Genomic DNA, 25,025 nt, shown 5'->3' with positions numbered 1-25,025 from the left:
GCAGTTTGACAGCTCTCTAGGGCCTTGCTGTGAGTTCCTTGATATTTAATGGTTGCTTAAACCTCTCTCAGATAGCATTTTTATCTTCCTCTCTTTCCTAAAATTTTATTTGTTTATGGAAAGTACAAAGCATTTGGGACCTCTCAAAATAAATCCTTTGCTGAGCTCTCATCATGGGCCTTCCAACTAACTCCCCCCAGTTTATACTGGGCATGATGTGCTGTGGTATGGAATGCCCCTTTAGCTAGTTTGGGTCGGGTGTCCTGTCTCTGCTTCTTCTTGGCTTCCCGTGCCCCTTCTCACTGGCATAGCATGAGACTAAAAAGTCCTTGATCAGGGTAAACATTACTTAGCAACAACTAAAAACATCAGTGTATCAGCATTGTTCTCAGACTAAAGTTGAAAACACAGCACTGTGCCAGCTACTAGGAAGGAGAAAAAAATAACTGTTACAGCTGAACCCAGGACAGCTCTGTATAGTCAGATCAAAATCACATTTTTCCTTCCTGGTTCTATTTTAAGTATTAGCTACCAGAAGAATGCCAGCTATTTTGGAGTCTTCCAAGTATATGTGAAATTTAAGCATGTGTGAATTATCTTGCTGTTTTCCTGTAGTTAAGGCACCATATTTAAAAAGGAACATAGATAGGCTTCGAAACATGAATGAACAGAAATGTTTTCAAGCTTTGCTAGGCCACATTCAAGTATATCTAAGGTGATTCAACTCCATCAATATTGGTTGAAGTGCATTGTTGATATTGACTTTAGGCGATTTTTGTTTCTGACATGAAATAATTAAAAACTAAGCCTATAAACGGAGTGTCTACCTCCTACTTGCATGTCTTACTCATTTTTTTACTTCTTTTTAATTTAATTTTATTTTTAAGGAAAAACTGGTCCACATCCTGGGTTGTTCTCACTGCTCAGAAAATGGAATTCTATAAAGAATCCAAGCAGCCAGCACTGGCCAACCTGGTAAGCAGTCAACCATCTGATACACTCAGTTTCCTTGCAAGTATTATTTCAGTATAAATAGTTTGGTGTATATGTAAGACAAATTCAGACTGAGCTGGCAACCTTCAAAGTTTTGAGAGCAGCTGAAAGAAAATGCCTTGATAAACTCTTAATCAGATATACTATATGATAAGAAATAGGACTTAGCATGTCCTTTATTAAGAGGTACATTTTGAGAATAGTTGCAAAGTGAGACAAATGGTGAGTGACTATTCAGTAATGTGAAGGTAACACTTTAAATTAAGGTGCCATTTATAAATGCTTTATTCTTATTTATGAAAATGATCACTAAATGCAGCTACTTCCTCGAATAATGTATTATAAAGTATGTTATAAAATGCATTAGTAATAAATGCTTAACAGATGATGCGATGAGAATCTGTTGCAAAGGATATTGTGAGACGTAAATTGTATTAAACCATGTATGTGCATCTTTAATACATGAATTTAAGTTGTTATCTACCATCTCATAAAGTGGCTTATACATTAATAAATAATAATAAATTATTTATAAATGGCACCTTAATATCGGGTGTTACCAAAGCAGAAAACATTATAAGTTAGTAAAGTGATTTTTTATAGTAGTATAAATGTGACATCTACCATATCCTGCTAACCTTTCTGAATATTTCTATGACTCCATCTAATGCAGCTAATGTAATTTCTGTAGCCTGTAGTTACTACAAAGTGAAATTTGCAGTACCTTTTTATTGTGCCCCAAGGAAAGACCACCGATCTTAGTCTTCAGAGATGTGACAGCTACGTTGTGCAAGCAATAATGGCATGTATCCCTTCAGTGCTAGTTACTGCTGAGTTTGAGCCTATGAACCTGAATGTGGGCAACAAAAGGGGAATTCGGCAAATGCGTGACTCTGTGGGCAGCAAAGGGACAGGTTTGACAAAGCCCTGTTGTGAAAGGCTCTCAAGGACTGATCAAACCTGCCAAATCTCATTAGCATGATGGGTGGCCACAAAGGTGCTCTCTTTGGCAGGAGTCACAAACAATAAGCTATTTTTTCTGTGGCAGGTGATATAAATCTTTTCTTCTATATGTTCTTGATCTACCAATTCAGCCTGCTATGAAACCTTTTCCACCTTTTCATGCATTTTGAAAGAAGGTGAGTGTTGTAGCAAAAAAAAAAAAAGAATACTTGAAACAACAGAAAGGATGAAATCTGGCATTTTCTGATTGTGTTTCTGCTAGTACAGTTAGAAAATACAATTTTTCTGCAGCCTTTAAAACATTGTATTGAATTAATATATTTTCAGAATAATTTGTTTTTCTTAATATTTAATTATATGTTACTTGAAAAAAATCACAAATGAACTTATTAGAACTAGTCTTATAATTTACCAGGTGTCTTACACTTCTATGTGCTACCTCTTTTTTCTCTTTATAAGCCCTCACCCAAATCCCAGGAGATAAATGGACCAGTAAAATTCAACACACACAAGACTTGATTTTGCTCTGAGACTCCTCCACATGATTAAAATCCCCATTAGGCCTTTAAGGTTTTAGATACTAAGGTAGACCTGGAGGATGGGACTCTGGCCCAGTTCACAATCTGTTTAACTCAAAAAAATGAGAAATCAGTCCCTTTCCCTGATGTCCCAGTCATCACCAGTGCTCACAGTTGGTAAGATAATATCTACTGCCTCCTATGTTGGGAAGAACACAGACATATTGATCCCATATTTTGCTCTTTATGGGAAAAAATATGGAAGTGGGTCATTTTTATTTAATTCCGTGCTAGATCTGAGCACTGGGGTTGTGAACTCAATGTTCACTAGGTGAAAAAAAAGCCATTAAAATACATTTTCTGTCTGTTGCATATAACTTATATGCGATGGTAAATAAACAAATAGTGTAAAGCTTGGAAACAACAATAGCTGTCAGTATTCAAAATCTTATAACCCAATTTCTTATCCTCCAAATTTCACACATCAAGAAAAGCTAAATGAGTATGTTGGTCTTCTGAAAAAGTAAATGTAATGCTTATGTCCTTTGTAAACCATTTAACCAGATATAATTTTGATAGTAGAAAGAAAATAATACAAAAATGATTCATTAGAAATCATTTGCTTACTGATTTTTTTTTTTTTCCAACTGTAGTTTGCTTGGGCTAAAGGGGAGCTCAACCATTAATGAAATCATGTAATACAGGCAATGCTTATTCACGATAGTGAATTACAACAAAGCATTTTCATTGTAAGCAGGAAAATGATGTGACTTAACAAAAAGATTAATGTTCCTTTGTATTATAAAGACACAAATTCATTAATTATTAAATATTAAATACTGTACATGAAGTGAAAATTTAGAATAAGACATCATCATTATAAGAGGAATGATATTTCACAATAGAGGCAAAAGGAGAGCAGGAAATGAAAGCACATTCTAATATGCGTATTTTTCTGACGATAGGATAACATTTAGAAGTGATTTAAAATTATATTTACCAAAATCTTAAATAACATTCTAATGCAAAGACCTAGTAATAGCTAAAAGGAGTTTCTGTTGCTCCCTTGTACAACTGTAGAGGTAGGACTCACTATAGCAAGTTTCCTATTGATTTGCACTGAGAAGACTGGGATCCATAGCTTTCTGGTGAAGCTAGTGACAATATCTGGTATTAATATTAGTAATAGTAGAGCACAACAATTAAAGCACACAGAGGAGAGATTCAGAAAATTATTGTTTACAACTATTACTGAAAAGGCAAGTTTGCTCTCCATGTAGCTAATGATTATCTTTTGCTGCTGCCTGTTCATTTGAGGTCATGTTTTTTATGCACATTTTTAGCATTCATATGAATATAACTTTTCATTTTAAATTAAGAACATTGTGATCTAACCAGATCACAGCAGCAGTCTTTCTTACCAATGTTAAATTCTATTACCAGTTGGTCTTTGTGACCAAGTGAAAGTAGTCTGTTTATTCCCTGAGATAGTTTACTCAAGAAAGGTTATTTTAACCTCTGGTTAATAGCCCAAGTAATTCAGTGAGTGAAAATGCTGCTGAAACCCATATCCATGTTTAGGAAGATTTCATTGTAGCAGACACTTGTAACAGTTTAGAGCATAACCCCTCTCCAACAGTGTCGATATAATTGCTCTGACTACAAAATCCAAAGCAAGGATACAGAAGGCTCAGGATTTCTCAGGAACCTTAACTTACTCTCTTGCAGTGTCTCTGGGTAATGCATAAACTGGAAAACATGCTAACAGGACAATGTTTAGGCCAGAATTAATTTCTAGGCAGCTTTCCTGTGATCCCTACAGATTTAAGCAGGTCTTCCATTGTATGGACCTACCTAGGTGCAGTAGGAAAGGCTGATGTGCACCCTGGACAGGTTCAGGCTTGATGGATCTGAGTGGTTTTGCACATAGTTTTCATCAGAAGCTTCACATACTGTGGCATACTCATAAGTCTCATAGGGTGTTCATACCTCATGTTCTGTTGTGGGCAGAATTGCTAAGTTCTCTAAAAAAGAAGTTTTCCAGCTGATTATTGTACATAGCAAAAGCATGTCCATCTTTCTAAGACTGAGCTTGCATCCCACCCTTTCTGGAAAGGGGGATACATGTACTCATACTTTACTTCTGCTTATTGCAAAATCAAAGCTGTAAACATACTCCATATTACTACAACAAAATTAAACTGTGTGCACTGAGCGCGTAAAGAAGCCCAAGTTGTGCTGCTGCTTTTTTTGTACAGTTATAGAAACTAGAGATAGTAAAGTACTATAGAGTTCACTATTCCATCTTTCTGCAGAATTTCCCTGGGCTTTCCACTGTTTTTTCTCACTCCAGTGAAATGCCATGGCAGTTTTCCCAAGGAAAATATGTAGCCCTGTATCTTTCACTATCAAGAAACTATTTCCTGGAGTCTTTTTTGTGTACATTTGAATCTCTTCATCTAATTAAGTGTTTCCAAAATTTCTCAACTCTTTCTGCTGGTGGAACAAAGCTGTCCTTCTTCGTTAAAGTATTTTCAGACTCGCACTGTCCTTTTGAGTAATTTTTTTCAAATGAAGCAAGGCGGCCCACACCAAGCGGGCTGTGTTGTGTGTTCAGGATGAGTTACAGTGCTGCCTGCCCTGTGCAGTGCACCCCTGACCATTGCGTGGAGCCCTGGGGATGAAACTTCCTTGAGGTAACTCCTGCTCAAGGAGAGTGATCTAGTCAAAGGAGACACCACAGCCCTTTATGTAGTACTGGAATACTAAAAATCCATGCGTTCTCTGCCTCTGCTCTTTGAATATTGTTTGTACTAATAGGTTGGTGTTTGTCTGGAACTTTTTTTTTTTTTAACTTTATTTCTTTTGCCAGGCAAATATTAACTGATGAAATTTCACAACACCTTTTTAAAGTCAAGTAATGCCATTAAAAATTCAGAAAGATTAAGTTCCTGTTGGAGGTCAGGCAAGAAGTCTGAGGCCCAGCTGGGGGGAAAAAATGCAACCCCTGCTCTTCCAGTGGCTTAAGCACAAGAACATCCTTCCGTTTTGAGCAAGATCTTTCTTCTATTAAAAAAAAAAAAAATAATTGAAGCAAAGACACACAGGACTGAACCATAGTGGTTTTATGGTTTGGCAAAAGGAGAACAAAATTACAGTTCCAATACTGAAAACTGCCAGAGATTCTGGCTGCAAATTGCTTGACCAGGGTATCTTACTCTGTTGCTTTTAACCTAAATAGGTCCTTTTCTACCCATCTCAAAAGCATTCTGTAGAACACACATTTTTTTTAGCCTTTAATAACAGCATCAGAGTAATTCAGTGAGCAATCTTTGGAAAGCTGATTATGTGGTTGATGCTGGACTGGCCACTGTTAACTTCTATTAAGTCTGCGTTCTTTATCAGCAATGCCATTTTTAAAGGTAAAATGGCTTAAGAACAACAGAGCAAAAAAGATGCATCAAGCTGATTAATTACATTATGTGGCTATTACTCTGTATCTTACCCAAAAGGGACTTCTTAGTGCTGTATCCTCTTAACTGTAGAATTTTTATTGTTGTCTGGGATGCACAGTAACAAAATCTAAAAAGACTAAACTAGATGGGCTTTTCCAGAACTGCTGCACAGGCAGAGTCCCTGGAGAAGAAGCTTAGATGGCAAATGAGGATTATTGTGCTTTACACCAACTCCCAGCAATGTAAATGATACAGGCAAACAAATCTGCTCTTTGAATTATTTGCATCCATCCGGAGAAGCTGGGGAGGCAGAGCTGTGTCACTCTGGGATGCACAGACTGACATTGTGAAGTAGCAAACTGTGTGGAGCTACCCTAGTGTTAAGCTTCTTTTTGGGTGTCACACATGCCCTCAAAGCCTGTAGTTATTTCTTTTTCTTTTTAGGAGCTAGAAATGATAATTTTTATTATTTTTTTTTTTTTAAGATAGCTTGTCTTACAGATACGATGTAAGTCTTGTGTCTTGCTTAGTTTCTGTCTTTTCCAGCTGCATCAATTTAAATTTGAATTTGGAAAGCAACAAAATTTTACCTTTAAACTCAAAACCTTTTCAAGAGGTTTTGCAAAGAAAACATTTGACCAGCATACCTGGTCAATGTGTGTGCACTTTGTTTTGATCTATTGCATGTTACATTAGACTGTTTTTAAAATCGTTTAATTATTTTTAAAATTATGTATCTAGTATAAGAGCCTTATTTCTGAGTTATGACACCTCAGGAGTAGCTACTTAATAATATCAAGGAATAATGAACTCTTTTTAGTAAAATCAGCAGCTATGCTACAATAATATGTCATTTGAAGTTGATCTATTCTTATTTTATTTGATAACTGCTCCCATTTCTGAAAAGACAGGCCATATTCATGGTTGTGGCTTTTAATTTTTGGTTGTTTTTTTTTTTTTTTTCTCCGTTTCTTTCCAGAAACCAGGATATAAACCTGAGTGCGTGGATTTGTGTGGTGCTTGCATTGAGTGGACCTCAGAGAAATCCAGCAGAAAAAATGTCTTTCAGGTAAGAGTCAACACATGCTTTTCATTGCTCATTTAAGTATAAACTCTGTTAAATTAAGAGGTTTTATTTCCTTTTTCTTGGTTTTAATAACTAGAGACTGATTTAATACAGCTCTTTTCTTACCGGTACAGGAGAATAACATTTTAGCAAGCATCAGTTTACTATTTTTCTAAGAGAAGGATTTCTGACAGCTGAGTCTTCTAAACACTTGAGAACCTGTTGATTTATTGATTAATGCTCTATATTCAATTTGTTTTTAAAACTTAGTAGATAATTGCTTTGGGTTCAGGCCTAGAATCTTGACCTAAAGAACTTCATAAACACAACTTCTTCTAACTGCTTATACAAGCTTTGCTCCAGCACAGTGCGGTTACTCTGTTTATTTTTATTGCTGTTCAGGGTGCTTAGACGGTGATGACCCAGGTTCATTTCTGGAAGGGGAGGATTTTAAAAGCTTGACTCTGTCAGGGCCAGCATAGAAGGACATGTATTTCTCATAGGACTATTCCTCGAGTTGGAAAATAGTATTATTTAATTAGTTCATCTAAATTTCATTGAATTGAAAGGGAGGATCAAGGCCCAAGAAGATAAAAGGACAAGAAAAGCATTACTGCAAGGTTAACATTCCAGGCTAAAATACTTTATTGCAACATCTTCAGGTTTTGGACATACTCCATCTCCCATGAATATTAGTAGAAAGTTGTTTTTTCTTTTCGCTGGAAGTTGCATCAAGTCACATCAAAATATTATTATGAACTGAGTTGTTTCCCAGAGTTCTAACTTTAAGAATTTTTAACAATACAAACGATCAAGGGAGGAGAGATGCAGAAGGGAACATGTCAGGGTCAAGATACTGTTAGTTACCAGATTGTACTTTGGCATCACCACCAATGAAACATGCTGGAGGAATCAACTGTGCCTGGGTCTGGGGTTTAAAAAAAAAAACGACCCGCCACACACAAAAACTGCCCTCAGGGACTGTACATGCCTTCTTGGAAAGAAACTACTTTGGGTTGACTGAGTGTTACAGAGACTTTTTTTTAAAGGTTAATTTTTCTAGACATCTTTCTAAAGCACATGAAATATTTAGAAATATTCTGCTTCTGCAAGACAGTAAGACTTATGCTTCTATACCCCCCACATCCTTCAGGTTGTCTTGAGACAACACTTGGAGCTTTGTAATTTCCTAGGTATTTTTAGAATAAATATTTTGGTTTTCCTGTCAATCTTCAGCTTTTTCACTTGGAATGTGAGTAAGTATAACCTTAGCCTTCACTCTTTCAACCCCCTGAGAACACTGAGAAGTCTTCTGAGCTTCTAAGGTTTATTTCTCATTTGCAGTAAGCAACATTTCTTTTGGAAATACATATTGGATTGATGATTCGTTGCAGCTAATACATTTCCAGTGTAAAGACAAATGAAGCTCTGTTAATGATTTATCAAACTGGTTGTATGAAGACTTTGCAATGCATTTTCTTCTCACTTCTGTTAGTGTGAGGTCTAACTTCACTGAATCAGAATAATGTGAGAAAGGAAACTCATGCACTACTGTTTGAACCCATTAAAACGTGTCTTCATCAAGCCACTAAGTGAGTGGGAGAGACATTAAGAAGTAAAAGCATGGGAGGAAGGACATATGTTAAGACACATTTTGAAAAGGGATAGAGCATTGTTTAGACAGAGAGCTCCAAGAAGATTCTGCCAGATGGTAAGAGTGAAAGAGGAGAAGGCTTTGGCATCAGTAGTGGTGACATTTTGGGAGAGGAAAGGACTGAACGAGACTAGTGCTGCATGAGCAGATAGAGTGGGAAGGGGACTGGAGATAGAGTGAAGATTTATGAGATAGTCTGGAGGGAATCCAAGGCAAGTTTGAAAGCGGAGAGGTCAGTTTGTACCTGGGTACTGAATATTTCAGGAAACACTTCTGACGATCTATTTATCCCTAGTGGGTGGGAATAAGATTGATAATATATGTTTACTTATTCATAGATTTCTTCAAATGAAAAGAGCATGGGTGATTTTTTTTTTTTTTTTTTGGCGACCTAAATATAGATGCATTGCACTGCTATTTGATTAAATACATCAGCTGCCTAACTTTGAAATTATCAGCTGTAAGTGTGATTATATCTTTAAAGCATGGCAACAGGACATAGTTTGGTGGGGTTTTGTTTCATTACTTTCTGAATAGTAAAATATTATTTTCTGATTCAAATAAAGTAGTGGTTGCTTTCTGTTAACATGTTGTACTAGTAGATGCAGAATTTTGAGTTTGATTTAGGCTGGGCTCTCAATCTGAGTTCATGAATTATAGATTAGAAATAGAAAATTACTTGAGATTTTGGTTTGAAGAAATAGAAGGAAACCTTGAATTTAAAGTCTAAGCATATGACAGTTAATGGATGGTAACAAGATGGAGTATAGGAGTATAAAAGAAAACTAATTGGAAATATGATCGATGCAGGAAAAAGAAGAGAGGTAACCTCAAGTAAATGATATTCAGGCAAGAAGATTTGGGTTTCTGGTGTTGATCATGAGGTTTTCAGCAGTGTTACTCATTTTAATTGAGCTACTCCTTATTTAACAGGATAAGTCTGATCTGTCTCTCACACTATCCAATTTGTGCATGCAATCTATTTCTGTTCTTGCTGAACATATTATGTGGTTTTTTTTTTTTTTTAATTTTCCTCAATAGTAACTGAAAATATGCACATCCTATAAAATATAAACTTCTGTTTTTCCTTCATTTATTTTATTGATGATATAGCTAACACGAAGGAAAAGAAACAGTTAGAAACAGCTCCACATGATGTGGGGAAACGTAGCAGTTTGAAGTGAGATACTGTGCTGTTTGCTCTTGCTGGTTGAATGACGTGATACACTAGGTCTTCATCATTGAATAAAAGAGTGGTGAATAAAAGAAGATTTATGTTCAAGTCACATGCTTTAAATATTTCTGCTAAGTGCTGGTTTGCTCTTTGGTGTTTAGCCTGAAATTTAAAGTACTGAGGATTAAAAGGATTACAACATAATCTTAAATAATCCTAAGTGTCATTTACAGAGAGATGGTTGTAATAACTAAATAAAACCATGTTAAGGGATGGCAGTTTTGTCAGTCAGCAACTAGAACAGAAACGGTGCCTATGTCACTCTGTCTTTCTGCACTTTCCTTTATTTGGCTTAGTTTGATATTGGGTAGGTGCATTTTGATGCAGGTTATAGAAAAAGAAAATAATATGATAAACTGCTTTCCAGTCAGTACTAATATGATTGTTGAGGCAGCAGTAGCTAGATTAGTTTACCTATTTCCTCAATAGTCAATGTTTTCTGCTTCTAGTAAACTTTTCAACTGGAGTTTTTTCTTTCTCATGCTTACTCATTCTCTAGTCTAGGTCAAGCAGCCCTTTCTTTTAATTTCATTCAGCCCAGATGTTGCAGAAGACGTGCTCTTGATCTCTGGCTTCATAATTCTGGTACTTCATTAGCACAAAATCTTGTGGCTGTAGACTGTTCCCTTTAAGAAGTTTTGGAAGATTTCTCTCAGATGACTTAGAAAAGAAAAGGAAAATTGGAGAGTTGAAGAGTGGAAAAAAAAAAAAATATTATGAGCATCTTGCTTATGAATTGGTGAAGTTGCCTTGTTCTGTTAATAGCACCATTCATTTAAACAGCAGACATTGTTAGTTTCTTTAGTAATATTTTTTCCATTTATTTGGTTCATTTTTAAAGAAAGTTTCGTATGAAGAATATCTGGAATTCAATGGCCTGGTCCTTGCCACAGATCTGTGATAGTCCTTTTGGTTTCAACACACGGCAGCCGTCAGGAGTCATTCATTCACATGCAACTTAGAGTTCTAAGTGTATTTTACAAATAGAGAAATCTGTGTAAGACATAGTGTTTCAACAGTGAGACAGCTGAAAGTAAAACTGTACCTATGTGTAATATGAAAGAATTTATCTTGCAGCTGTTTCATATATAATAACATTTATGGTGCTGATCTAGGGTAACTCCCTTGTCCTTGAAGCTATCCAACTTTGCCCAAGAGCATAATCTGAATGATAAGCTATTTTGTTCTACATACTGTAGGATCAGTGTAGTATCTGGATACCTCCCAGGAATGTTCTAAATTACTGCTTTTGCCATGGAAAGGATCATTTTCTTTTCCATGATCTCTCTAGGGGAAGAACTGAGAGTGTAACATGGAGGGGCTTGGGTTAGTATTTGCATTTGGATTTCATTTCATGTTTATAAATGCTGCAGAGAGGAGACAAATTCAAAAAAGTCAAATCCACCCTTGCACTTGGATAGATGGGAACCTTCTGGTCTTCCTCATCAACAGCTGGAACAGGTTCTCCATCCCAAACCTGTCTTGGAGAAAGTGCTGTTTCCTGAGAACGAGGTGTGATGACCTTTGCTGGTTTTGAGTTAGATACGTATTAGATGAACTTGTAATGATTTTAAAACATATGTACAGCATTTTGTCCACTTCTGGAGGTTACTGCTATGACTGTAGTTTAATTTCTATCCCAGAAACCTGAATTTATTATTGCTTAATTAAAAGATTTAGCCACAAAGTTCAATGGTGTCAGCAACAGGTTCTTTAAATAATAAACTTATGATTAGTTTTACCCCCTTGCTTAGAAGTGCTAGGTGAGCAATGGTCAATATTTAACCATCCTGGACAAATGGGTGTGTTTGCCTTCTCTCACCAGTGTTTCACACTTAGATTTGGTGTTACTCACTTGATTGATGTTACTCACTCATTTGATGTTACCAAAGAGAGTAGATTAAGAGTGAAATGAAATTCAGGTTACTTTGTAAACATGGACACAAAAATGCTTGATGTGATTCATATGTAAGGCCTGTGAGGTAATAAGACCACTTTGCCTCCCCTGCAACGTGATAGAGAGGGACATGTTTAATTAATCCTGTGACACAAGCAACAACAAAGCTGTATGCCTAATGACAGGAGCATGCAAACTGTGAGACCTTGCACTGCAGACATATAAGACCAGTGACACCTGAAAGAAAATGAGGAAATATTTTCATAATATGTGCCCAAATGTTTGTACTTAATGTTTCAAACTATATAGAATTTGAAAATAGAAAAGCAATCAGCAGGAAGACACTTGACTTTGACACTGTGTGGATTTAAGGGGGTTGGGAAACTGAGTCTTTAACCTCTCAAATAGAATTCCAAGGAACTTCTCTCTATATTCAACCTCTGTAACAGTGTTTCAAGCATTTCAAGGAACAGCAGCTTTATTTACAAAACTGACAAGCTGAGCAGTAAAGGTAGAGTGCTTACAAGGTTATAGCTAATATATTTTTCTCACCTTCAGTGGCTCCTCTGTCCTTTGGGGTAGCACAAAATCCTCAGTCACGTCAGCATAGGCCTTACATCTTTTATGACTATAAAATTAGGACAGTAGGGTTGTTTGGTTTTGGGGGTGTTTTTTAGTTGGTCGTTTATTTGTTTGTTTTATTAAAACAAAATTAAAATCTTACTTAACTTTTTCAGATTATCAGTAAAATGATATTACTTTTTAGAAATAGTGAAGTCCATGCCTCACAAACAACATTTTGCCCTACCTGGTTGCTTGAAGGAAGATACAAAATTTTCAACAAAACTTGGTTGATTTGTAGTTAAGTATCATCTTAGCTAGACAGTTCCTTTCTTTCCTATTGTTGTCCCTGACTTATGAAAAAAAATCACAAAAACTTTACTGTGTTGGGAAAAAAAAAAATCACTCTGGAAGTGTAACTTCAACAACACGTGGAGGTCTTGGAAAGGCTTGAAAGTCTGGATGAAGAAACAGTTACCATGGGCAAGGTGCCATGATGATGCTGCCAGCAGGTCACTTTTGCTCTGGTACTCACTGCAGACCATGAAACATCAAGGCAAACAGCTCGGTGCCTGCAGGTCACTTCTCCTCTGGTACTCACTGCAGACCATGAAACATCAAGGCAAACAGCTCCTGTAACACACCAGATCCTGGGGTGTCACTGAAAGCTGGAGAACTCTGAAATCCAATTGTAAAGCCAGCCTAAGTTTTCTGTGAAGATCAGGCTGATTAAAAAACTCACAACTCGTATTCTCCAAATCTGACATTATGTGTACACAGATGTCTGTCTGCTAAAAATGATTATTATAATAGCTTACTGCACTTTTTAAAGAGCACATCTTTTGACGGATGTAAGTGCTGATATGTGAGTGACTGTGATAGGTACGAGTGTCTGTGTATGCTCATACACATGTGCTTCTTAAGAAATTATATGAATCACTTAGCTTTTGACAGCTACACTCCAGCTTTCAGAAGTGCAGATGTTATTTGTCCATCAGAGAAGAAAATATTTATTTCAAGCCACAGGCATTTTCTGCATTGCAAAAGTAAAACATAACAGCAGTTAATACTTAATGTACACGCGACATAATTTTGTCAGGGACAGAAGCATGGCTGAGAATAAAGGGCTGAACAAATATGTGAATGCACGAGAAGCACCTTGTGCCTTGGATGACGCCAAACATTATGCCTAAGAAATCTGGGCAGCTTACCTACTCATAAGCAAAGCCTGACAGTGGAGCTGCTTATTTTTCCTTTTTTTTTTTTTTGACAGAATGCATGGAGGGTTGTGTTGGTATTTTGTTTTGTGATGGTTTTTGTGTTGGGTGTTTTGGTTTTTGGTGGGCTTTTTGTTGTTGTTGCTTTGTTTGTTTGGTTTTGTTTGTTTTGGGTTTGGGTTGTTTTGTTTTGTTTTGTTGGGTTTTTTTGGTTATTTTTGGGGGGGGGGTGTTGGTTTTTTTTTTTCTTTCATAACTAAAGAAGCAAATCGCGTTTTGCGGCTTGCATGGGAAATGGCAGTGGGCTGCAGCCTTTTGCTGCATTATTCATAAACATATTGCTGCCATCTCGTGGGCAGCGCAAGAGCCAGCGCGGGCAGCGTTGCGGACAGCGAACGAGGCCAGGGCTGCCTGGGCTGGCCAGTGCCCCGAGGCTGTGCGTTTCCCCAGGGATGACCAGCTCTGCAGAGGACAGGGTGCAAGCAGGCCAATTAGCACTCACCGTCACAACGGGAAGGATTTTTTTTTAAGCATCCTTTGGCAAAATTCGGTGCCTGGCGGAATGGTTTAGCTGGTTGCTAAATGAAGTTGTGTCTGCTTTTCTGCTTTTCTTTTTTTTTTTCTCTTGCAGCAGCGCTGCTGCGAACCTGTATTCTCTAAATTATGCATGTGGTAGTAGTTTCATGTTTTTAAATGGTGATTATCTTCTGATCAGCAGGGCTGATAGGGCAAGGGTAAATGGCTTTGTAGGATGGGCTGGTTCAAGATAAAGCACGTAATGAGAATTATTGCTACAGATAGAATTTGGTGAACTTGATAAAGCCCTCTGATGTGAGGCCTTAGTGCGGTGTTCTGTATACTCATAAAATGGGGAAAATGGCATTTTCATAGTCCTGGCAATCAGCAGCTGAAAGGGAATGCAGAAATGTGAAAGGAGCTTAGCTTTCCTGATTCTTTAGTACTTTAAGGTTTTGTGATTCTCCTGAGTGAAAATGGCTGAGTTAATTTAAAGGCATTATATTTTCTGCAGCCTTCTTAATGTACTTCAATATTAAAAAGAAAATTTTGTTTTGATATGTGCCCAAACATTGCACATGTTCCCTTAATTTATCAAACTCTTGGAAAAAAAAAAAAAAACAAAAAACAAAACAAAAAACAAAGAGAAAAATGAATACTAAATGAACTCACTCAGAGATAATCAAATCTGACTTGTTTACATGTTTGGTGCTGGTATTTCTGTATTCAGCCGCTACATTTTTTTAAATCTTGGCGAAGTCACTTTACTCCATTTTTGTGTTTCTCTTTAATGAGTGAGGCAAATATTTGAAGTTGGCTGGGCACGGAGAGCCTTGGCTGTCCTGTCTCCGAAAGGCAGCACCTCGCATTTCTGTGCGAAGGGATGCCAGACGATCTGGTAGGGATTCGCGTTTTCTGTGTGAGAATGATTTCTACTGCTGTCATTCTTTGGGGAGAGGATGTGTCTGGATGTTTCAGGGTGTTAAATGGACAATGGCAATTTGAATGCAAAGGGAGAAATGCAAATAGCGACCTGCCATCTCTTTTAAACAATATAAATCCTGGTTTTCAGCAGACCAGTCATTCTTAAACTGTGATTCATGGGCCACAAATGGGCTGGGGAGACTTTTTGAAATGGTAATACAAGCATAGTTAGTAAGAAGACATTTAAGGTAGTTACCTGATTGTACAAATGAAAGGAAAACCCAGAACATTTTCCACAAGGGAACTTGGCTTTTCAAAGCTCCTTAGGTTTACTGATTTTGAGGATACACCCCCAATTGATCCCATTTATAGAGTATTTTTATAGGGATATGGGAGTTGTTAAAAACCCGAGTTTGAGTTTAGGGACTGGATTACTTGAATTCTGTTGTGGAGTTTTTCATTCATTATTATCTTAGTTTGTGGGGATTTTGGGCTTTCTTTTTCCCCATTTTTTTCTTTCATTGCCATTTCTCTGATTTGGGTGAATAAGTTCCCAGGAATTTCATGGAATTACATCTACAATTTCATCTATAAAACGATGATCTGAGAAGTTTAGTAAACATTTTCTTTGGCAAACAAAGTTGCAAGGAGATGTGATTTGCTTATGAATCCTTTTAAAAATAGACTATCTAACTGAAGTTATCAGATGATTTAATACATAAAATCCACAGTACTTCAGTTGACCTCCTTTTATTATTTTTATTTTTTTATTATATTAATGATTGGTACAAATACATTATTTCATATTTGCATATACTTGATACCTAGAATGTGTTTAGTCCTGTCTCCTAACAGGTCAGAATTTGCAGGTAAATTTTACAGATTGAGCTTTAGACTAATTTTCCAGGAAGAAAGTGTGCATTTTGTGTAAGTAAATTTTTTTATGGGAGCACATTTAAATTTATGAAAATGTGAGCCAATTCCTAAGATTGTCCGAGTAATAGAATTATTATTATTTTCTATTATTTGTACATAGTCATCACTAGGTGGAGGCATACTTTACACATTCTATTGAACATGTTGTCTGTTATGGATTGAGATGAATTGCATTGATACTGCATAGTTAAGTGAATGATATGCCTTTTAACCTTAACTGTTGAAGTAACCTATTAGAACCAAATGCCCAACTCTCAGAAAGACTAAGGAAACTTGTGCTTCAAACGCTACTATTGCTGAAATAAAAAAAAAAAAAATATATATATATATATATTTTAATCATGGGCTGTACAGAATTCCCTTGAATTAATTCAGAAACATTGTTCATGTGTGGTAAAGTTCAAAGGAGAAAACAAAGCAGGTGTCATGGAGAAAGAGATTAAAATAACAAACAACTGTCCATTTCAATGCCCCATCCTGCAGTACTTTAATCAATGTACAATGGATTGGCTGGGGTTTTAACTTCTTCTTTTAGTTATTGTAGCAAAGTCCATTCACGGTGCCTTTCACAGTATTTTCTCACGGTACAGGGCTACTTGCTACAGATGTTACCCTCAGTCAAAATCTAAGCTGTACAAAGACCTACCTCTACTGATGCCAGTGCACTGACTTCACACAACTCCCCCGATTAGACCAGGGGTAGATCTTAATACATTTGTGTAGGTACATATAACACTACGCTTATGTTTCCCTCTCGTGTTTATGAGCTTATAGGGCAGAGCCTGTGCAAGGTGGTTCTTGGTTAGCACAGTCCAAACCACAGGTTTGAGAGGCCACAGAAGGAAACTCTTGCGTGTGAATGTGGGAGTCAGAAATCAGAACTGTCTCTTTCTCCATACTTTGAATGCTGTGTTGTGAGTCTTTGAGACTCTTTGCAGCTTATAACGTCCACTGGCTTTTATTGTAGGAAAAAAAAAAAAGGCTCATGGTGGACAGATTGTAAAGAAAAAATCCATTTTATTCAGAAAATAATCCTTATCTTTTTGAGTAAGATACAGATTCTCTGTTAAACATGCTGCAAAATGTGGGTGAAATACAGTTTTACACCTCTGTCATTTTTATGTTTCAGAGAAGGAAGTCAGGGTTGTTGAGGGAAATTTGTTTAACTATGTAGCTTCTTAGCCCCAGACTGGCATAGGGGACATTGCTGTGGCCTCAGGCTTTGTCACCTGCCTTAGGATGCTTTGCCACTGGGGTGGACTCTGCAATCCCTAGGGGCAGAGTCAGCCCTTTACACCCTGGGGCAAGTGCCTCTCATCCCTTCCCTAAACAGGTCTGTAAAAACACTCTAATGCAGATGAAATATGTCCCCCTATTTTTATTTAATTTCTTGTCTTTTTTTTATGATTTGGATTTTAAATCACATTTTAATAATTATATTCACAATCTAAAATGAAATAAACATTTTGTTTAGTGTTCACAGAATTGCCAACCAGTGCTCAGAAAGGATGTCCAGAAATTCATCAGCCTGTAGAAAATAGTTATAGCAATATTTTGAAATGCATTGGTTATAGTTTTGTTTTGATTTATAGAATGTAAATAATCGGTTTGGATTCTTGTGTTTCAAATAACTTTTTTGGAACTGAGGCTTTTGAGTAAGTCCCTCAAACCAAGCTGTTACTCCTGGGAAATTCTGTAGTATGTTACTGGCACTTGAAAAATGCACACCTTCTGAGAAAAACGCAGGCAAATTCTGTCAAACAGACTGATGGGGATGCCCAAGATTGGTAATGCAAGCTCTGTTGGAAAACAATGGCAACACGATTCAGCTGTAGATGGAGTGAAAAGGAACACGTTTTCACCATTGCATATATTTTTTATTTTTTTTTTTTTTATTGTCATTCTAGGAACAGGTACACTACATGATTAGTTAAAAAGTGCAAAGTAAGGAACAAGAGAGAGTAATGTGTTGGAATATGACATAGACTTTACCCATGCAGGAAAGTGTGAAGAAATATGGTAAAATTGAATGTAAACAAAGAAATGGGGAAATTGAATGTGGGCGAGAAGAACTATGTACAGGGAGTAGGAAGAATGTAATCCAATAGTAGGAGATCAAAGCAAGGGAAGCCAATTTTTCCAAAGATTTAGTAGTAAGCTAGATGTAGCGAGGTAAAGGATCTGAACGAAGGGTCAGAATATCACAAATGGGAAAGGAGAAAGCATTAGATATAGTGAGGAGTGAACAATGTATTTATTTTGTTTTAAGGATCAGTTATTATCTCCATTTCCTAGTATTTCAGAACTCTCCTATAATTACCAGAATTATTTTCTCTCTCTCTCTCTCCTGCACACACGCTCTGTCTCGCTCCCCCTTTCAGGCAACACTTCTCCACTTGCGCAGATTTGAGGGGGTAGGAGGATCTCAGGGGTTCTTTGCAAGATGCTCGTTTCCCACCGCAGAGTGTGGCATTGCCAGGACTCTTCAGGGGACTCTCTGCCAGCTATCTTTAAAAGCTTGCAGAGGAGTGGGAGAAGATTTGCATACTGCCCAAGCAGGGCCAGATTTGAACACCCCTCTCTGCTTAATAGTGCATTAATGAATAAATGACACCAAAATCATTACAACTTCTGTGGAGTAGGTGCTGTGCTATGTCAAGCTATTAGGGTCTGTCCCTTATTTCTTTCCTCCCCCCTTGTAAGATGCTCCCTTTTTAATTCAAACTGCAATTTCTTTTCACCTGCATTTCCCCCACCCCCAATTTTACCTTTCTCTGTTCTTGTTTTCGCTTACCCTCTATTTTACATTTTTGTATTTTAATAACATACTGTAAGTCATTTTTCTCCTGTTCTCAATGTGATGACAGTATATCCTGATGGAAAGATAATAATGCCCAAGGAGGTTTTCTTTTATGAATTCTGCTGGTGTTACTTTCACATGCACAAATATATCATCTTGATTTCTAGCTCTGGGTCATTTCATTGCTCTTGTATATTTTGCTACGAGATGTTTCCTGTAATTAAAAGATTAGGTTAAATAGATTATTTGTGCTGCCCTGTCTACATAGATGTTCTGTTTCTCTGCCTGTAGATACTGGCTTTTGTGTTTTAAGGCAATGTTGCGGTACATGAAGTTGCATCATGTCTCCTTTGTATTTAAGCTGCTGACTTATTGGTAACAGAAGCAATCAAAAGAGACATTTACCGCCACAGCCTTGTAGGGTCAGTGAATTAACAGGTGCCAATAAGTTCTAAAGAAGTGTTTTAATCATTTCTGAAGTATTTAATTAATGGACTTTTTAGAGGAGTGGTGACTGAGCAGACATAAGGCTGATAAATATTTAATGTTTGTATCTAGGGAACTTTTTCTCCCTTTCATGTAATTTGAGGTGTTTGCTAATGGAAAACAAAACCTAAATTGTTGTGTAACATGCAATCAATGATAAGCTGCTCTTAGATTGTCCAGGGTTTAGATACCTATCAGGATTTTATCAATATGTGCTGTGATACTCTGCATTTATAGTCAGTCTGATTTAGAGAGCATTTTAGAGTTGGGTTTCTCTGATACATCTACGTGTCTATGTTAATATTTAGGGGCTATATCAAGCAGCCTCTATAAACTTAATTACTTAAATATTGAGTGTGTGCATGGCTGTTTACTTGGGCTGTCACAGTTTCAGAAACTACCACCCAACAAGTGGTAATTACTAGAAAAAAGACTCCAGGTCCCAATATGCTTGTTGGTCTGCATGATATTCATGACACTTCCTTTAAAACACGATACCAGTAATCCTATAACTATGTTTAAAACTATTTAATTTTTATTTGATCATTATAATAGACTATTTTTCTTCTCTTTAGAGGAACATTTCTCTTCCTGATATTTTCTTAAATTCACACTCCTTACTCTTTATAAACCTACACAAAGCTAAGAAAAAAAACCAAACAAAACCTCCCTAAAACCAGTTATGTCTGGGCTACATTTAGTATTTGTGTATTTTCTCTTGTTCTTGAATTCTCTTTGTTCTATTTCTTTAATTATTTTCTGTTTGTGGGTTTGTATTGTTGTTTTTTTTGTTGGGTTTTTTTTTTTTTTTCAAACTTAATATCTCTTCCTTAAGGAATTATGTTTGTAATTCAGCTAGTGTGGCCCCATTGATTAAAGACTGTTATCAGGCTTCTTCATTGGTATACCTATTGCAGTTAATCAACACAGCTTTTGAAATGGTGGCGTGGTGGAGTGAAGGAGGTAGAGGGCATAGCCAGAGTTCAGGGTGAGAGATCACTGGGATTTGTACGGATTAGTCAACCTGTATAGTCAACTGCACATTTCTCTCCGTTCCTGCCTCTTTCTCTTAGCTGTAACTAAATGAGCAATTGCCATCCTGCTTGTCCTCAAATGCTAAAGCATGGAACTGTCTCCAGCCAGTGGTTGGGTTCCCCAGTGGGGAGAGCTCTCCATTAGGTCTCATGGTTGGAGCAGGTCTGGCTGTCCCATGGCACGGCTCATCTAAGCTTCATTAAGCTGTGCTTTGTGCTGTGCCATTGCAAGTTTAGAAACGCAAAAGCGGTTGAGGAAATTGATTCTATTTGTTGTTGCAGTTCAATAGACCTCTGGTCCACAATGCTTGAGTACACCAGGCTGTTTCAGCAGAGTCACCTTTTACCATTGTTAGTATAGCAATAGCCTTGTTATCAGCTTGTAAGAATAAATTTTGTCATATTAGGAAGCAGAACTTGCAAGTTCACAGGATTGGGGAATGTATTATTGAACGGCCAGTGCTCTTGCTGGTGGCAGCATGTGAGAGCAGCTCAATTTTGTTGATTTGGGGTGTCACTTCTAGTTAAAATGATGTGCTATTAGAGTAACAAAAATGTACTTATTATATAATGTCCAGGCCTCTTGACTAAACACAAATTTAGCTGAGAACACCAAGATATGGTGGTAACATTATTTGATGAATCGCTGAGCTAATAATAAGAAAAGATAGAGAGATAGAGTTTGTCGTGTGCTGCTCCCCACTTGAGCAGGGAACAGAAAGCTTCCTTAGAAGTGGCTGATTTTCTGAAAGTATCTCTTATGTTACTTAGAGATTTGAATACATGTAGATCTATGGAAATGTGATACAGGGGGCAAAATGTTAATCACCAAAAAGACTGAATCTTTCAGAAGGTATAGCTGATATAAGCTGTATACTACAGATATAGTATACTATGTTCCATAATGCACTTTTCTTCCTTCTCTCACTTTTTAAACTGTTTTACTTCTACCTGCTTTTTCCTTCCCACTCTGTATCTTTATTGATTCCCTTACTATTTGCAAATCTTTTCTGAGGACTATAGGATGTGTCCATGTATTACCTCTGAGGATGATTAGTACTGGGTTTGAAGTCATCTACCTTTTTTTTTTTTTTTTTTTTTCCAGTTCTGTAACATATAGAGAAGAATGTGCTTATAATCATTTGATGTAAAATAATTGGAAATAGGCATAATAATATAGCAATGGCAATGTATTTGTCAACTCGGGTGAAATGGTTCTGGTTTTCTGCTTAACTCAGTGAATCTGTACATGGCAAGTGGAAGAAAGCAGTCATGTTTGTGAATTTGATGTATGCAAAACTGATAATGTAGTTATTGCAAATGTAGCTTATATTTGCAATGTAATTAAAAATACACATCTGCTTTTTTGAAAATGCAGTTCAGTTTTTTTCTTTGTTTGTTTGTTTTTAGTCTTTTAGAGACAGTTGTGCCAATCTGAGTAAGTCATACAATAACTTCATTTGGACAAACTCTCACTCCGTTACTTTTTGTTCATAAATGCAGTTAACAAGTTCTTTTGTACTTCTTTGAGTGTTAATTGATGTAAGCAAAGTCTGCATTTTATCTAATCCCACTGAAGCTTGTTAAAATTAGAGATGTGCCAAATTATTCCAAAGCAGGTTGTAAAGTAAGTGAACCATTAGATCCACTGGCTCACAAATGGCATAGACAATGTGTGCTCTGTTTGCTTCTTTTTCAGGGATTGTTTATGTCAGAACTTTCAAATCACAGTTTTTTGTATCTTTAATATTGTGTTTAGTTAATCGGTAAGGCAGAAATATGATACAAGCAGCAGGGCTGAACGTGACTAAAGCTGTTTCTAGAAAAGTCCATATATACACTTCTAAATGAACATACCTAGCTGTCAGTTCTGCTAATTTCTATATCCAGCATTATCTTTTCACAGAGATGCCCATTTGTTAACATTTTCTCTTTGCAGGGATTGTGATTTGCAAAATTTGTTATTACTCAGGTGCCAATGTGTTATTTTGGTGATGGTAATCTAACCTATAAGGCACCATGCCAAACTCAGCTAAATCTCTAGGGCATAGAGTTAGCATTATGGGATTATTTCCATGAAAATGTTAATGGATTGATACAACTGCATGGAACTGATGGCCCTTCTGTCCTACCTTGATAGCTAGCTCCCACACAAGAAACTGTTCCCAAAAATCTTCTTCCTTAGGGCTTCTGTAATTTTGCTCTTCTTCCACTTCTTTATCTGCTACTTTAGCTTGTCTGGAAAATTATTCTCTTCCATCTCCTGCCTCCTCTCCAGACTCCAAGACCTTTGATCCTGTGCTGGTACAGGACAATCCCATTTATCAGCACAGTTGAGATACTGTACCTGCACTATAAACACAGAAATCTATGCTTCTGTTCCAGCCCTCATCTATTTCTTGCCTTGAACACTAAGTGGGTTCTTTGAAGTCTTCTTCTGCTTAACCATGAAGACAAGCTCAACATGCCAACTTCATGCAGAGCTTGAAGAAGGGTGCTGCGCTCAAATTCAGACATATGATGGTGGTCTTGTAGCAAAGCTCACTTTACTTAATTTCCATATTTCCAGTGTTACTCAAGTCCTTTAAAGCTTTGTGTGTTGTGTCTCCCTTTATACTTTCACTGTAGTCTCCTAGTGATAGGACTGATGCATTTGCTCCATGCACGCAAAGTGCCTGATGCTATAAAGTACAAGACTGGAGATTATACAAGTTATAAAAACTTATAGAAAGTATCTCTCTACCCTGGTTTTGAGTTTTGTTTAAAATTGTAAAAGGTGACAAGGAATGAATATCCTGCAATTTCATGTTTCTCAGAGCAATTTTTCCTAACCAGAAGTTTGATTCTTAAGTGCTAAATGTAATCTGTGACAAAGATATTCTATCTATGCAGCAGGACCATACACTGCTGCCCTCAAGGTGAAGGAAAGCAGAACTTGAGAGAAGATGAGTGTAGTGCTGAGGATTTTCTTGGACCTTGGGAACTGGCTAGGTAGATCCACAGAGGAGCTGTGGTACCTAACTAGGAATTAGATCCATAAATACCCTTATTGACCTACCTAGCGGTGACTCTGTTTTAGCTTAATCTGCAGGGCTTTTTTTTTTTGCAAACAAAAAAGTGTTACGGACAACTGTTTTATCAGGTAAAGCTGAGATAATACAGTGATGCATGTTAGACAAGACACATCTCAAAGATCAGTTTATATAGACATTTCTCTATCTTATCTTTCATAATTCTCTGTTTTTTTTTTTTCTAGTTGCCAGCATGATAGTATCTAATCTTTCTGGCAAACAGGTGGCTCTTGCAGCATGCTTTACAATCAGTCAGATTTTGGCTCCATCTAATTTGCTTAATCATATTAATTAATTACTTTTGTAAATGTCAGAAAAGTTCAGCACACATTTTACTTTTTAAAGAGATTTTTGAAGATCTTTCTAGTAAATATGTAACTTTGAAATATCTGCAGTATTCTTACTGAAACTCAGATTATTCATTGCAAGTAAACTATTCATCTTCCTTGGTCTTCTTTCACTTAGCAAACTGACTTAGATGTCTATGAATTTATTTCATATTTTATGACAGTTTAATCAGGTGATGCCAACCAATTTCAGCCGATGACCTGTTCTGCTGGCTGCCTAATTTCTTTGGTAGTTGCAGTGTGACATTGTTGCATTCAACATAACCTCTGATTGGAGAACAAAGTATTTTTAATGGTAGGTGAACACTATAGACTAGAAATGATTGGGTTTTGCACAAATGCTTTTTACTTCTGTACACTAAAACTTGTTTGCTGAAGAGGGTTTTTTCAAGTATTGGAGATCCCAAAAGTCAATTTTAGGGTAGGTAATGGAAAAGGTCACATTACTTCCTAAAGTTAGAACTTATGTAGGTGTTCTGAGCAATCTGTCTTGACTAGTGCTACTTGTGAACCAAAATGGTGATGCTGGTCTTGATTTAATTAATATTATTAATCTGAGATTGAGAATAGTCAGTACAAAGGTTGATAGTTTTTTGCAGTACTGTTTTTCTACCTTTTGATTTGTTTCATTTTGATTTATCTGTGTTTGGAGGATATGTGGCTGTTTAGTAAGGCTCAGGAGAGAGGTCGAATCATAGGTGATGCTTTGAGTGACAGATCTGAAAATAAAAAGTATTGAGACTGTATAGAAGTCTGCAATCACTGAATTGTAGCAAGCCTAGGTGAAATGAAGGAAAACAAATGTTCCTACCTCAAGAAGCCTTGGGCAATCAGTTGAAATAAAGCCTAATTTACTAACAAATCTCCAAATGGTGCTTTTCCTTGCATCTGACCATCTTGTACACTTACCATAATTTCTTTGTGCTAACACATTTTTTTACTAATGGCATCTGATACGTGCAGTATCCACTGCCAGTCTGGGTGTAGACAATGTGCTCCAGATGTGCATTGTAAGATCACTGTCCTGCAGCAATAAGACCTTCTGTTACCATCTGTAAAAATATTTAACTTTGAAGAGGACAGTGATGGTTACTAAGAATTTCTCCTTTCTTTGGTCTGCATGAAAGCTTGAGACATTTAGACTAGCATTTTGTTAGCAAATTTTTTAGTCATGTTGCCTAAGCCTGGTAATTCATCCAACCAGTATGTTTTGAAGGAATATAATTTTTCTACACCCTTTTGTAAATAAAGGCTCTTCTGATTCAGAGTGGAGTATGTGCTCAACACCAGCGGTATAATCCATAGCAGCAAGGTGCAGCTGACATATAGCCCTAATGTTTTTATCATCATCAA

General features: G+C 36.8%; 1 protein-coding gene across 5 annotated transcripts in view; it reads left to right on the top strand.

Annotated features, from left to right (window-relative positions):
• ARHGAP15 (Rho GTPase activating protein 15) overlaps positions 1-25,025 on the top strand; it is a 334,091-nt gene that overhangs the window by 56,988 nt on the left and 252,078 nt on the right. For all 5 annotated transcript variants that reach the window (XM_065671278.1, XM_065671277.1, XM_065671275.1 and 2 more), the window contains 2 exons: positions 888-975; positions 6,909-6,998. In XM_065671278.1, coding sequence (XP_065527350.1) covers positions 888-975; positions 6,909-6,998 — 178 coding nt within the window. The remainder of the gene's footprint in view (positions 1-887; positions 976-6,908; positions 6,999-25,025) is intronic.

The sequence above is a fragment of the Lathamus discolor genome, chromosome 3 (assembly GCF_037157495.1).
Source record: "Lathamus discolor isolate bLatDis1 chromosome 3, bLatDis1.hap1, whole genome shotgun sequence".
NCBI lineage: Eukaryota > Metazoa > Chordata > Aves > Psittaciformes > Psittacidae > Lathamus > Lathamus discolor.
The sequence above is the reverse complement of the archived record's forward strand: the minus strand, read 5'-3'. Positions and strand labels throughout refer to the sequence as shown.